General features: G+C 31.9%; 2 protein-coding genes across 2 annotated transcripts; one reads left to right on the forward strand and one right to left on the reverse strand.

The window, feature by feature from the left end:
- Positions 1-2,392: 2,392 nt before the first annotated feature.
- LOC130612528 (procollagen galactosyltransferase 1-A-like) lies at positions 2,393-10,466 on the reverse strand. Its single transcript, XM_057433848.1, has 13 exons — positions 10,179-10,466; positions 7,610-7,838; positions 7,271-7,335; positions 7,083-7,161; positions 6,568-6,772; positions 6,218-6,337; positions 6,044-6,120; positions 5,624-5,730; positions 5,320-5,394; positions 4,564-4,621; positions 3,819-3,952; positions 3,141-3,344; positions 2,393-2,911 (listed from the first exon to the last, which is right to left on the reverse strand). Exons 1-13 carry the CDS (start codon positions 10,397-10,399, stop codon positions 2,638-2,640), a joined length of 1,848 nt encoding a protein of 615 aa, XP_057289831.1. The 5' UTR covers positions 10,400-10,466; the 3' UTR covers positions 2,393-2,637.
- Positions 10,467-10,557: 91 nt separating this feature from the next.
- LOC130612529 (ankyrin repeat domain-containing protein 45-like) lies at positions 10,558-13,727 on the forward strand. The gene is made up of 3 exons (XM_057433849.1): positions 10,558-10,897; positions 11,029-11,196; positions 13,376-13,727. The coding sequence occupies exons 1-3, from the start codon at positions 10,690-10,692 to the stop codon at positions 13,612-13,614; spliced, it is 615 nt and encodes a 204-aa protein (XP_057289832.1). The 5' UTR covers positions 10,558-10,689; the 3' UTR covers positions 13,615-13,727.
- The last annotated feature ends 270 nt before the right edge of the window (positions 13,728-13,997 follow it).

Raw genomic sequence — 13,997 nt, forward strand, 5'->3', positions numbered from 1 at the left:
TGCATAGTTTGGACACGTGATTAATCCGATTTCCCAGTTTTTGCAGAAAAACCCGTGTTTTCGGGCAATGAAGTCGCTCTAGAACTAAAGTAATTGAATTCTAAGCAGATAGTGGCATTTTGAATTAATTTTAAACATTTGATGACGTCACAGAAAATGTGGTGACGCAAGCAAAATTTATTGTTGCCATTTTGTTCCTTTTGTGACGTACTATAAGTGTACTAAGCTTCATTCGATTTGGACGAGCGCACCATGCCCCCCCCCCTACCCCCGCCCAGTCATGATATGTTCGAAAACCCCCGGACCGAATAGGGTGGGAACAGTCAGTCTCGTTTTGCTTCTGGTTCGCAACTTCTGCTTATTTTGCTCTAAGTCACTTGTTAAACCGTAAAAAGGTTTTACAATTATTTAAATTATTCTATTCAAAATTATCAATTTTTAATTTTTACCACAAATGCGCATAAAAAAATCATCCCTATTCAGCTAATGTTTGATTTTCCCTGCATCTAAAAAACTTGCTCTCCATTGTAAATGCTAGATTTTAGATAAACAATTCTCAAATTCAACACATTGCACTAAAAATCACCAATGGTGGAGAGTTATGAATAAATAGAAAAGGATAAGAACATTTCAACAATATTTGACAAACCAATTTCACGAAAATTCATTTTAGGCAGCTGACCTAAAACAACAAAGTAACTTTTTTATATTAACTTTGCACGAATGCGTGTCCATGCAACCAACATGCGCTTGCTTCGACGGAATTTACCATGCATTCTATTGGCTACATTTTTGGGAATCATGATGTTTATGTGTGGTTGGCTGTTTGGTCAGGGCTGTTCTGATAAAGAATGCGCGTCAAGAAGACAAAATAACGGAGATAAAGAAATTAAAGAGGGATACCTAAAACAGTTAGCAAATTTACATGAGTTGTTATTAAAATCTAGTAATGGCGGGAAAATTATTGACAAAAACGATATTTTTCATGGTATAAACAAGAGTTTGAAACAGATGCAGAAAAAAAATGAAAATAATTACGTGCCTCAAAATAATATTTATATTTCCAACACGAAGAAGCCTGAAGTGGCACGAAAGAAAGATAAGGCACTCTTAGACACAAAGGTTCAAATGGGTAACCTACTTGAACCAGTTCCTGATTATATTCAAATAAGAGAGGCTGACAGCCCTACAGTTGGTGATTTTGTATGTGGTGGTTCCGCCGTACCAAATTGCTGTGCTTTTTATGTAGAGAATATCGCCCAAGCAAAGAAAATTTGTGATTCTTATCGCGATCAATGCGAAGGATTTGTTTTAAGCAGTTTAAGCGCATCGGCTGTAAAAGTGGAATATTCTGTTTACCTGAAGTCAACTGTGTCTGCCATGACAAAAAACTTTTTAACAGATTTTTTTGTGAAAACGAAATTTATTAAAAATATTGGCTGGAGGAAAGCGAAATAAACATGTACTAAACAAAGCACTCAGATGCTAATTTGGAATGAGAAATTTACGTGGGATGTTTGTGGAGGAATAAAAGTTTGCGACATTTAAGTAAAAGACGTTCACATCATTACAGTAAATTACTATTCAATCAGGAGAAACATTCGCCAAACTAATTTTGTGACTTTCCAACAACCCTGATAAATCTTCAACAAACACAAACGTGCGAAATAAAGTAATGTCTGTTTTTGTCGAGAATAAAGTTTAAATTTGTTTATTTGCGGGAATAAATTTTCGCGAATAGGTATTTATTCTATGTTTTAAATATAAACTTTCGTGGATGCAACCAAAATTTGTTTGTTCGTGAAAGTCTTTTCTATTTGAAGTAACTGTTACGTGAAATTTTAATTTGAACCTCGTTCACAGGGTTATTTTTCACTTCTTAACATTAGGAACAAGAAGTTAAAAAAGAGCCCTGGGGACTAGGCTGATGTTTTTGTGTTTATTGGGTTTAAAAAATTAATTCTCAACAAAAGCCTTAATCTAGGCCTAACTTTTGCAGATCACTTTTTAAAAAACGTTCGCGGAAAAAACTTTTGCAAAAAGAGAAAAAATCCTGAATTTTTCTGACGCCACTCAACCCGATTACCTTCTAACTAAGAAAAGCCAACTAAGCGCATGTTGGGAAGGAATGAAAAACATCAATCTTAATTTTTCTTATATCATGCAATTCTTTGCGACACACTATAATGCGAACTTGTTCTCCGGCTTCTTTTTTTTTTGAAAAACATTAACGACAAGACGTAAATGTCGTAAAGTGCAAGCTACCATGAGTCTACTACCTATTTACGTGTACAGTAGACTGCTACTGCCACACAAAACCCCGGTAGCAATAAAAAATGGCGCGAAGAAATTTAACTTTAGGACATCTTAAAAAACACACACAGAAACGAAATTTAAAAAATAAATATCATGTATTCATAAAAAATATATAAAATAGACCTAAATGTATGAAATTATATAAAATGTATCTATATTAAAAATGACCGTATAAAAAAACCCATAAGTTAGCTGTCATAAAATTTATATATAAAATTAAAGATTTTAGTCCTAGTCCTCTTCCGACTAGTATTTGCTTTACGTCTTCATACTCTCTATTCATAAATGACCAAAGTTTCTTCCACATAATAGCAAACGACTTCAGAGTTCACCGTGCGTAACCTGTGGTACACTTGGAGAGCGGCTTTCTTCTTTCGGATTGATTTGATCGGCTTGCATTTTTGGCGCCTTACCAGATTTCTCGTTTTCAAGTTTTTGATGATACTTCTTCACATCCTCTCCTTGAATTGTCAACGTGTCTTCAGTATCGCTGACATATCCGTCATCGCCGATGTAATGTGTTGGGTAAATTAATAGCGGTTCTGCTGAGAGACCAATCAGATCGCGTGGCGAAAACCGTTCTTTTAACCAAGTGCTTAAAACGTAACCATTTGCATATGAGCAACAATAACAGCAAAACACACCAACAGCAGAATAACAAACGACAACAACAAAAACAAAAATAATAACAACAGCAAAAACAACAACAACAACAACCAACAATAAACAACAATAATAAACAATAACAAAACAACAACAAAAACAAAAACAATAACAGCAACAAACAACCACAACAACAACAACAAACAACAAAGACAGCTTACTCAGGATGTTCATCAAACATGATAGGAATATATTCATCCACGGGCACCATTTTAGGAAGTGGGTTTCCATTGATCAATTTCTTCGCTCCACTCAAACGGATAACATAACCAAGTGTCCAGTAGGAATATTTTGCCCACACGATTTTATCGGAACCAGTGACGTAATGTTCAGGGTCGCGTGACATATGTTTACGTCCAAAATACCTTAAAAATGACGAAATTTCTATAGACATATATTAATATTGTCCTAAAGATGTGCTGAAATCTCCTTTTACCTTCAAAGTTTGTCGGCTAAAATTTTTGTCGCTCCTAAAATTCCTTACTTCAAAATTTGCCACTTAGGGTCTACCAAAAATTAAAGTTGAAAAGTAATTTGGACGTAGTAGTCAAGAGGTTGGCTAGGAATCTAATTCTTACGGAGCAAAATATCCAAAAACATTATACAGACTTTTTCTTGAATACTTAAAACTACATAAACTTTACAAGATATTTAATTTTTAAGAATTTGAATTAGCCTAAATCATTCTACATAATTTGTCTGTCCATAATTTCGTTGGCTTAAAAGTTTCAAGAGAATAAATCTCGCTGGTATACAATCTCGTGGATTCTTCTAGTTAAGTATCCCCAGCGTTATACAGGAAAGTGGATAAAAAAAGTAAACAATTGATTAAGTCTTACATAACATCCCAACTCAAATCCTTCAAAAGATCTTTGGACTGACGTACAACTTCGTCCATTTTGTGACGAAAGTTCGTTTCAAAACGAACGTCATCTTCTAAGACAAGAACGAACTCCAAATTTCTATCAATGATCTAAAAATATTATACAAACTTATTAGGAACGAACTCGACTAAAAATATGGAAAATTATATAAACGTGAATACAAAGACGAACGTTAGTATGCATTTTGATAGGCAAAAATAGATGGAGGACTTAGAGCTAAAAACCTGAAGAAAAAAATTAAAAGTGAACTCCGAAGAAAGTGGCACACGTGAATACAAGTATAAACTTCTCTTATTAGTAGGTCAAGTACCACACAGACAGACAGGCAGGAGTTATCAGACAGACAGACAGACAGACAGACAGACAGACAGACAGACAGACAGACAGACAGACAGACAGACACGTAGACGCATGGTGAGCATTGTAACGTAGATGAACGCCTTCACAATTAATATTCTTGTTATGTTTTTTACTGATTTAGATTATGGCGAGATTTTTAGATTAAACAACAAACCCGCCTAAGTATTTCAAAAATATAAGCTAGAGCAAAATGCTTGTGACAAACAAAAAAACAAAAAACAAACAAACAAACAAACAAACAAACAAACAAGAAACAAAACAAACAAACAAGAAAAAACAAACAAACAACAAAACAACAAAACAAAACAAACAACCATACAAGCGTGTAATAAACTTTTACCTCTTTCCAAATATAATAATGACTCATAAAACATCCGATTTCTCCAAACGTGAGCGGTCTAAACAGAGAGGTATGATATTAATGAAAACAGAGGCACTGTTTTCTTTAACACTCCGTCTGTGCGAGTTTCTTCTGTTTGAGTTTCACAGTTATTACAAAAAGAACTAAGTAAACAGACTTGCTAACCCTCACGTATTTCTGTTATTGAATTAATACACTATTTTAAAATAAAATAAACCTAATTTTAATGTCCGGGTTTTTAAATAATTCCATGAAAAGCCTTGTATTTGGCTACCATTGTTTATTTTCGATCTAAGTTACTGTTTTATCCAGTGTTCAGATATTTAGTGGTAATCTACAATGTAGAGCTCCCACAAATTCTTTTAAACAATTTTGTGAAGGTAGCCTTTGTTTTCAAGGCACTCTTATGACTTTTTACAAGTGACTAAGGCACTAATAATATATTGTGCATTTTTTGTACATAAAACTAATATAAATGACGTCATTAAAGTTTAGTTTATTTTATTTTAAAATAGTTTATTACAATTAATTCAATTTTAAAGAGTCTTTTTAAATGTCTAAATGTTATGAATCAACAACAAAGTTGAGATGAAAAGAAATTAAGGTTTGAAGTTAGCTTCTAAAAGAAATTTTAGAGGAATAATCCAAAATACGGGATGCTCAAAGATGCTCTCTAAAATTATGAAGCACTAATCGTAAGGACAGGTTGTCAATTACAGCAAGATTAGAATTTACCTTTTTAAGTACGGATCTTCAAAGTCAACCATTGGCACCACACCCAGCTCATCAACTTTTTCCTGAGTAAAATTTCTAAACAATGAGATAAAAATTCACATTTTATTGCAGACTTATTCAAGAAAAGAAAATATTTAATATTTTATTTAGGAACATGAAAAATTAAGACCAATGAGTTTTAATTGCATATAAGGACCATTTCTTAACTAAAAAAAAAAATAAAAAAAATTAGAGCAACAAATTTTATGCCTAATCTAGATTTTAATCAAGAATTTCTAAGCTGCATGTACAATAAAATCCTAACTTTCCATCCACTGCTTCGAAATATTTCCATTTTAAACCTAATTCTTTCAAAGATAATTTCATTCGTTCATATCGGTCAGGTCTTCGCTTGAGATTTATCATAAAGATCTAAAAAACATAAGGAGAGATTATTCTACAACCCAAACAAAATAAGATGTTACATTCCCAATTTTGTGAGACTTTTGAAGAACTTGCTTCGTAAAATGTTAAAAAAATTACTTTACACAAGTACAAATTTACCGAAAACATACAAGCATGAAAAAGTAAAATTCCAGACAAATCATAAAAAGAGAAAGCTTTGAAAAAAAATGTCATGATCAAGCATTTTCCTACTAAATAAAATAACTAACACATTCTGGTCAAAGTTCTCTTCTCTGCTTTACCTCAGACATTCATTTTACTACAAGTATATCAAACTCACCTCATCAAATCCTGCATAAGTTGGTGTTGGAAATTCATATGGAACATTCTCGCTTCGGATAAGTGGTGGGTTAAAAGCTAAAAATTGTAACACAAAACTTCTTTCAAAAATTAAATCTACGATTTGAATAAATAAAACACTCTAATACAAGTTTTTAAAATGTTTATACTATACCCATATAGTCAATGAACGTGTCCACAAAGGTTTCCTTTTTGCCTTCCAAAGACATCGATGCTGGGTAAGTCTCCATTAAATATCCAAAATGATGCACATTGCAAATATGCAAGGGAATGCCTGGATAAAAAACAATGTTGATACAGAATAATATAAATAAATATAAATAATACAGAATGTCGAAAATATTGATTGTCATTAAGCTATTGATTAATTTGATTAAGTAAGGAAGTAAAAGTTGTAAGAGTTCTATACGCATAGTAGATAAATGTTGACAGCATAGAAGATAAAGAATGAAATCGAGAATTGACGTTTGCATTGCATATAATTTACAAAAACCAATATGCAACCTGCACGTTTTGCGGAATCAGCAAAAATGAGTATATCATCAAGTGCACCAGTGTAGGCCTCTTCTATTGGATAAAATTGCAACTTGTCTGTAGCATTATTTCGTAAATGGATTAGGTATGTCGAATGAACCATAGGGACTGGAAATGTTCCAACAAGTTCCCATCTCAGCATGGTGAAATACTCTGGAACTCTCTTATAGTAACCCTGAAAAAAATCTAATACATCTAATATGAGGAAGTATTTATCATGACCAATATGTGATAATTAGACATGCATAGGAATTCGAAGTCAAACTCACAGACAGTGAGACAGTCAGACAGACAACAGGTAAATATAATAGATTAATTGTTAGCATGTGGACAAATCTACGGGTTTGCGCATTGTACTATATCATGAGCGTTACTATTTTGTGCAGGTTCAGCATGAAAAGAGCAACTTAGCAACTATTTTGAACAGAATGTGGCTATTATTATAGAGATGTGGTTCAACAAAACAAAGAGCAGTTTACACTTACGTCTTCATTCACACCTCCCCAAAAATTGGAATACCCAGACTTCATGTCAAAAGTTCGAAACATAGGTGCAACAATAGTTCTAGAAAATTGGAAAATGTTTTATTTTAAGACACCTGCATAAAGGGAGTGACAATTAATCTGTATTGAATACATAAAAAATTAAAAAGAAAGAGCTTAATTCTACATACTTTTTTTGGTTTATTAGCTCAGTCAGGCTTTCTGGATCTAGCAGAAAATTGTCTCCATCGATAACCTGTACATATTTAAGGATGTTAAATAACTACTTTATAGCAATTGATAATGTCACATTTCTATTTGCATAAAAAGTATCCTTATAACTTATATAGAGCATTGAAGAATCCTAAAAAAAATAATTTAATATCTGAAAACGCATTTGACCCAAAAGCATTAGGCTACATATCAGTATTGGGCACTACAGACAAAAATCGCCTTAAAGTTAAAAGGCTTAGAGTTGAAAATGTGTTTTTTATAAAAACAGGACATATATACAGTAAATTGTTCATTACCAAAAGATAATCTGCCCATTGGTTTCTTGCTTCATCCAAAACATTTTGTCTTAACTTTAATAAGTTCACATATCTTGACATTGTCCACTGATTAGGACCTCTAGCATCCTCATAAACGTGTGGCTGTTCTTCATGTTTAAGAATGATACGGTGATACAGGTGTTTCACGTTTTGTGTCCAAGCGGACAAAACATTAAATGTCCCATCCTCATTGTGGTCTGTTTGAATACTAAAAGTATAAAAAGCTGCTTATATACATGAAGTTTTTTAGGCTATCAGGCAAAATCTCATTGGAATCTAGAAGTAGAAATTAATAGTCAGTTGCAAAATTCATTCCAATGTAGTATACATTATGCTTAACCTTACTTGTGTCATTTATTTAGTAACTTTATCAATAATGGAAATGTTTCTTAATAATAGTTTCAGCATAATTGCATAAAATGTATTTAAATGTAATGAAACAATGCACAGTACACTTCCCATGGATGTCAATGACGTCTGGAACAAAATAAATTATTTCTCATTATTTCTCATAAAAATTTAAAAGAAAATTTAGAATATAAATAAGATTTTGTAACTCACTTATCAGGTACAATAATGGAACTGTACTATGAAACATATCTGTATTGATACTGTGCTGATTTTTAACTATCAAATGGGGTTTTGGCTTTATTTGTTTATTTATAGGTCAAAATTGATGGCTTTATTAAAGGGAACCTGAGGTATTAAATGGCGTTGGACTTATATTATAGAGCTTAAAAAGTTGGTTAACAAGTCTTTTTAAATTTTTTAAAGTTCACATTTATATATTATATATATTTTTATATATTCACATTTAAAGAATTTTAGATTTAATTATATTGCATAAATTATGATGTCATATTTAAATACTAGCAAATTTTGACAATTTCTATCATCAGTAATTTTAGACCTGTTAAGGGATGTGCATTGAAACTTCATTAATGCATAGATAATATATAGGTGAATTGATTAACAGAAATTTTTTTGCCAGAGTGACACTCGTATGCTTGTTCCAGGTTTCTTAAATTTTTTCCAATGATCCAGTAACTCGAGATCTGCAACTTGAATGTATTATATGAATATATATTTTCTACTTTTAATTAGAAAATAGGAGAAAATAGGCTTTTTGGGTAGTGAAATGTGCATGCTAGTGTAAAACCAAAATTTATATTGTACACATCTTCTCCACCCCTTAATGTCAAAACTAAAAGGTGTAATATTTAGGTGTTGTCAATATTTGAATGCACAAGTGCTCATATGTATGCTCGCATAGCATTAATTTGCTACTGTATTTAGGTTGCCTGATTTTGAATTAAATCAGCTGGTCTATATCTTAGCATTGTTTTCTTGGTTTTTTTAAATTGGTTTTTGATTTGTCAATTTGTTTTTTTATATTTACATCTTGTTTTAGCCTGTAATGTTCCAATGAAACCATTTATTTACACAACAGAATAATGATGATTAATTGTTTTTAGGCAACTTCGCATTTATTTATTAGTATTTTCAAAGTAGCTAAAATTTCAACCTAAAATTATAATGTGTAATCACCTGGAATTATTCACTACAGCAGCAGCTTAATTTAACCAATTACAATAAATATTACAAGCAAAGAAAGATTGCTTATAACCCCATGTGATAAAGATTAGCTTAATGGCCTTTTAATTACATAAATTCTCATTATTTGACATTATTTTAGGTAGTTGTGAATAAGTGCTAATAATCTAAAATATGAGACCCTGCATACACTGTTATGTATTGTTTTAAATCTTGACTCTTTTAAAGTCAGGAAGTATAAAGGATTATTTTTGTATCTACAATATACATATCAACTCAAATACGCTTTTGTTTTTATATACTTTTAGAAAGGAAAACACACTTATAAATAACAATACACAGCCACAAATAAAAAAACAAAAACCAACAACCACAACAAAAAACAAAAAAACAAAAACCTCAATAAAAAACAAAACTTAACACAAAAAACTTGAATTCTTGTAGGTTTGGCAGTTCATTTGTTTAAAATATTAATCTTTGAGCACTATTTTAAAAAATGTAAAATATGGGAATACAATGTTGTCTCATTTCTTAACTTTATCAATATTCTGTTTCCAATAACAGCCATATTTAAGCTATTTTTTCTTGGATCATCAGAATTATAGAATTGTGCAAATTTATACACTAAGTACAACTGCCTTTACAAGTAGTCAAACAATTGATGTTTTATGAAAAATTGACCATGCAAATCAACTGCAGTGAAAATGTTTTACTTCAATTGAATATTAGAGTCAAACTCTTTTAAAATTTAAAAACTTGAAATACAATAAATCCTTGATCATATGGTATTAAAAATTTCCGATCTTATATAATTTTTGTTGATAAATCCAAATATGTCACTGATAAATCCAAATATGTCCAAATATGTCCTTTTCCCAAAAAGTTTTGTTTTCTCTTTTAAAATTTGATGATGTTAAACCGGATCCAAGAGAATAGCTACCTACCAAACCTACCCTAGCAACACAAGGAGGGGTTACTAATTTACAATCCTTACCATATTGATATCCGGTCCTTCGGGTAATTCAGCCGTTCAATATATCCTAAAAACGTTGGCAGCGAATGTTCTTCATTCCTTGATATTATTGATATAACAACAGTGGGGTATTTATAATAAATTATGTCTTCAGTTCCATTGTCGTTAATGATTCCCTCAACTACACATAAGTAGAGAAAAAAAACAATCAATAATTTATTAAAATTAGAATTTAATAACATTTTAAATTTTCTGTGTAGTCGTTTCCCGAGCAGCACTTGTTTAAACTGTCTGGAATTGTCCTTGGTGGCGATTAAAAGCGTGTAATGTTTACATTTTAAATTCGCGAACACATGTCTGCGACGGCCACTAGCATTCTGTAAAATACATAATTTGCATCTCGATCATTTGCGGAAAGTAGGACAATTTTATTCTTGAAAACCTTGGATAAACAAGATCAGTCAAAACAACATCAAGAACAAAGCTGTTGTAAGCCATGATAACAAACACACACAACAAAGCGTTGTAAAGTATGTTTGACGAGTTTTTCAACGTATGTGTAAGTGGAGATTATGAAAAACTTGTTGAATTATTAGAAGTCGACGTAGAAAAACCTTTTTTAAAGGCAAAATCTGAAGATGGTAAAACAGGGCTCGAATTGGCTTCTAGTTTTGGACACCTGAATATAGTCCAGGAACTTTTAAAAACTGGTGCACAAATTAATTCAGTATCAGATAGAGGTAAGATAAAATTTAATCTTTAAATGTTTAATCTAGCAACCAAACTTAGGAATAAAGTTTCTGGGTCCAGTCATAACCTACTCTATTTCTTCGCACTTGCTGTATTAGAAACTTTCCTTGTTTGATGATAGGTTATAGTTTAATTCATTGGGCAGCATGCTGGGGCCACCTTCATGTTGTGAAATATCTTGTTGATGCTGGCGCTCATATTTCCTGCAAAAACATTCACAATGAAACAGCAAAACAGATAGCAGAACGTTACAAAAGAAATGACTGCGTGATATATCTTGAAAAAGCTGGTAAGTCCACATTGTACCTGTGTCTTTTCTTTCTTCTCAGCTTCTATCTTCTGGCTAGCAACGTTTCCTTCACTTAGCAACCTTTCTAACTGTGGTACATTGTCTGTAATACGTACTTTTTTATATAGGCATAACAATATATTTGAATATTCAGGTGCAGGTGAATTTAAGCTTTGGCACACCCTTCTGATGTGTGTTTTTCCACCTTATTTGTATTGTAATTAAAACATTTAATACCTACGCTGTCTGAACTTGGTCTTGTGTAATTATACCTTTAGTTTTGTGTCTGTTCTTGTAAAGCTAAAAAACGGGGCAATTTTATCAGAACGATATGGCTCATAAGACAATGTTTAATTTTTTTATTTGCTACTCCAATAGCATAACATAAACATACGCTAAGCTTGGTTGTGTCTTTTGTATAAGGATATCCCAGCCTAATTTCTAATTTTCATTTGCTTGTAACGTTAAGTTGGTGTAGTTTTAAGACTGTGTAATTGTACGATTGCATTACATCACTCGGATTTCTTTCTCACCATCTAGAAACCACCACCCAATACCCTTATAAAAAACATGTATATTGTGAACATTGTCCTCAATATTTTTAACAGAATTTTCAAAAAACACTTTTTCTGGCCAATCCACTTTTATTATTGTGTCAACGGCCCTGTATTTTACAAAAACGTCTAATAAACCTTTTATAATTAACACCTATGCCTATCGCAAAGAAAATTAATTCCCTTGAATTCATGATTTTTTCTGACTCGCGTTTCATTTATTGTGTTAAACTACTTAAAGTACACAAAAGGTAGGCCCAGCGAAATATTTTAAAAAATTTTCAATTTTTGCAATTTTTTTCTTCGTTCCGCGAGAAAAAATTTTCAGATGACTCAAGTGTTTACAAAATTTACATCGGAATTAATTTTCGCCACCGATAAGAAAGAAAAGCGACTTATGATACAAACACTAGTAGCAAAACAAAAAACGTAACAGTGTGAATAATGCGATCGTAATTTATGATGATTAAAGAAAATAGTCTTCTTATTTTAGTAAGAGTTTTTTATGGTATCATCCTATCTCTTTCCTATTTATTCAGTCGGTGCAAGTAATACAAAAACATTATTCCCAAAATACGTTGAAATGGGCTATTTGCTAAAGTTAATTGTCGTAAAAATGTTTTAACTGGGGGAAAATGTCATCATGTTACAAAAGAATGCTTTAATTTTAGGAAAACATTTTTGCCTTATATCGCGTATTTTCATAAAATATGCAAAAATAAGTCCCGTCAACAATATTTTTTTATCCCAACCGCAAAAATAAATCTCGGCGAGAAATATTTTTTCGTCAACCACGTACGTAAAGAAAATTAGTTTTTGTCTGATGTTTTAAGATAAAATATACTATGGGCGTCGCAAGGTGGGAAATGTGTAATGACTAAAACACAGGTCTCGATAAAGTAATTTCAGAAAGTTCGAGTTAACAAGAAAACAATTGTGTACGGTTTCTACGATGTTTGACTTCTAAGATATTCGAGTTTTCAAGATTGCTTCTCCTTATTCCCGAGTAAAAAAGTTCGAGTTATCAAAAAGATTGAGTATTTAAGAGTTAAATGTACTAACATTAGGCCCAATATTATTTTTTTCTAACGAACTTTTAGCATTAAAAAAATAAGGAATGTTTTTTGGGCATCTACTTCTTTAGTTCTACATTTATTAGGAGTTTTTTTTCAGCATAGTCTATAGACTATGTTTTTCAGGAATTGACGGAGTATAAAAGATTCGACATTGATTTTTTTCTAAATTACGTGCTTTGCGTGCTCACGTGTCTATTGCTTTGCACAAATGTTAAGGTTCATTCAGTAAGCTGCACGCAGAATAATAATAAAAGCACCTTGTTATTCACGACAATATTTCATTACTATCATCCCGTTGATTCTAACTAAGGTTAACTAAGCGACAATAATTATTCTACTAAACGGAGGAGCACCCCAAGACAGGTAACCAAAAGAACCTCTTTAATGAAAGTATATATCGTAAATGAACGAAGGAGAAGAGAAAAATGCCGCGACGGCCTGACTAGGTAGGTCATTTAAGGCACATGGAATATGAAGGCATATAAAACATTAAGGCGTCAAGGCACATAATTTAGGAGACTCCTGTTGAGATATAAATTTTGTTTTTAGAACTTCTTTTCGAGCTGAAGCGTCTGGCAACAAGTTATAAAGAAGTGATTGCTGATCCCGAAAAGAACATGGGGAAATTAACTAAGGAGGATAAAATTCACGGGAACAGATATTGCGATGAGAAAATATATTGGATAGAAAATAATCGAGACATGGCTAGTGCGCAACAAATTTCGGATAAAATAAACGAGTTAAAAGAGCAACTTCGTGATAGCATGAGTAAACTTGATGACTCCTGATGCTTTATGCCCACCTAATTTTCGCTGTTAATAGTGTCATTCTTTGTAAATATTCCTTATCAAGCAAGTACATATTTCAGTTTCAAATTTAATTATTTAAAACTTCCACCTTTCGCAAGCATTTATTTTTACAGTTTTTCACAAACCCAAATATTTGCGACTTATCTGAAAAATTGTGATATTTTTACGACAGATAATTTCGCAAATCAAGGTCTTTAAAATAGCGCATTTTTTATCCCGATTCAATGTTTTAAAATCTACCATATTACATGAAATTAATTAAGCATGAAATTAATGCGGTTTGCCTCTAACCGCGTTGATTTCATATACGCAGTAAGTGATAAGCGTTCATTTCGTGAACGTCAATTTTGCGCAAAAATTGT

Source organism: Hydractinia symbiolongicarpus, chromosome 10 (genome assembly GCF_029227915.1).
Source record: "Hydractinia symbiolongicarpus strain clone_291-10 chromosome 10, HSymV2.1, whole genome shotgun sequence".
NCBI lineage: Eukaryota > Metazoa > Cnidaria > Hydrozoa > Anthoathecata > Hydractiniidae > Hydractinia > Hydractinia symbiolongicarpus.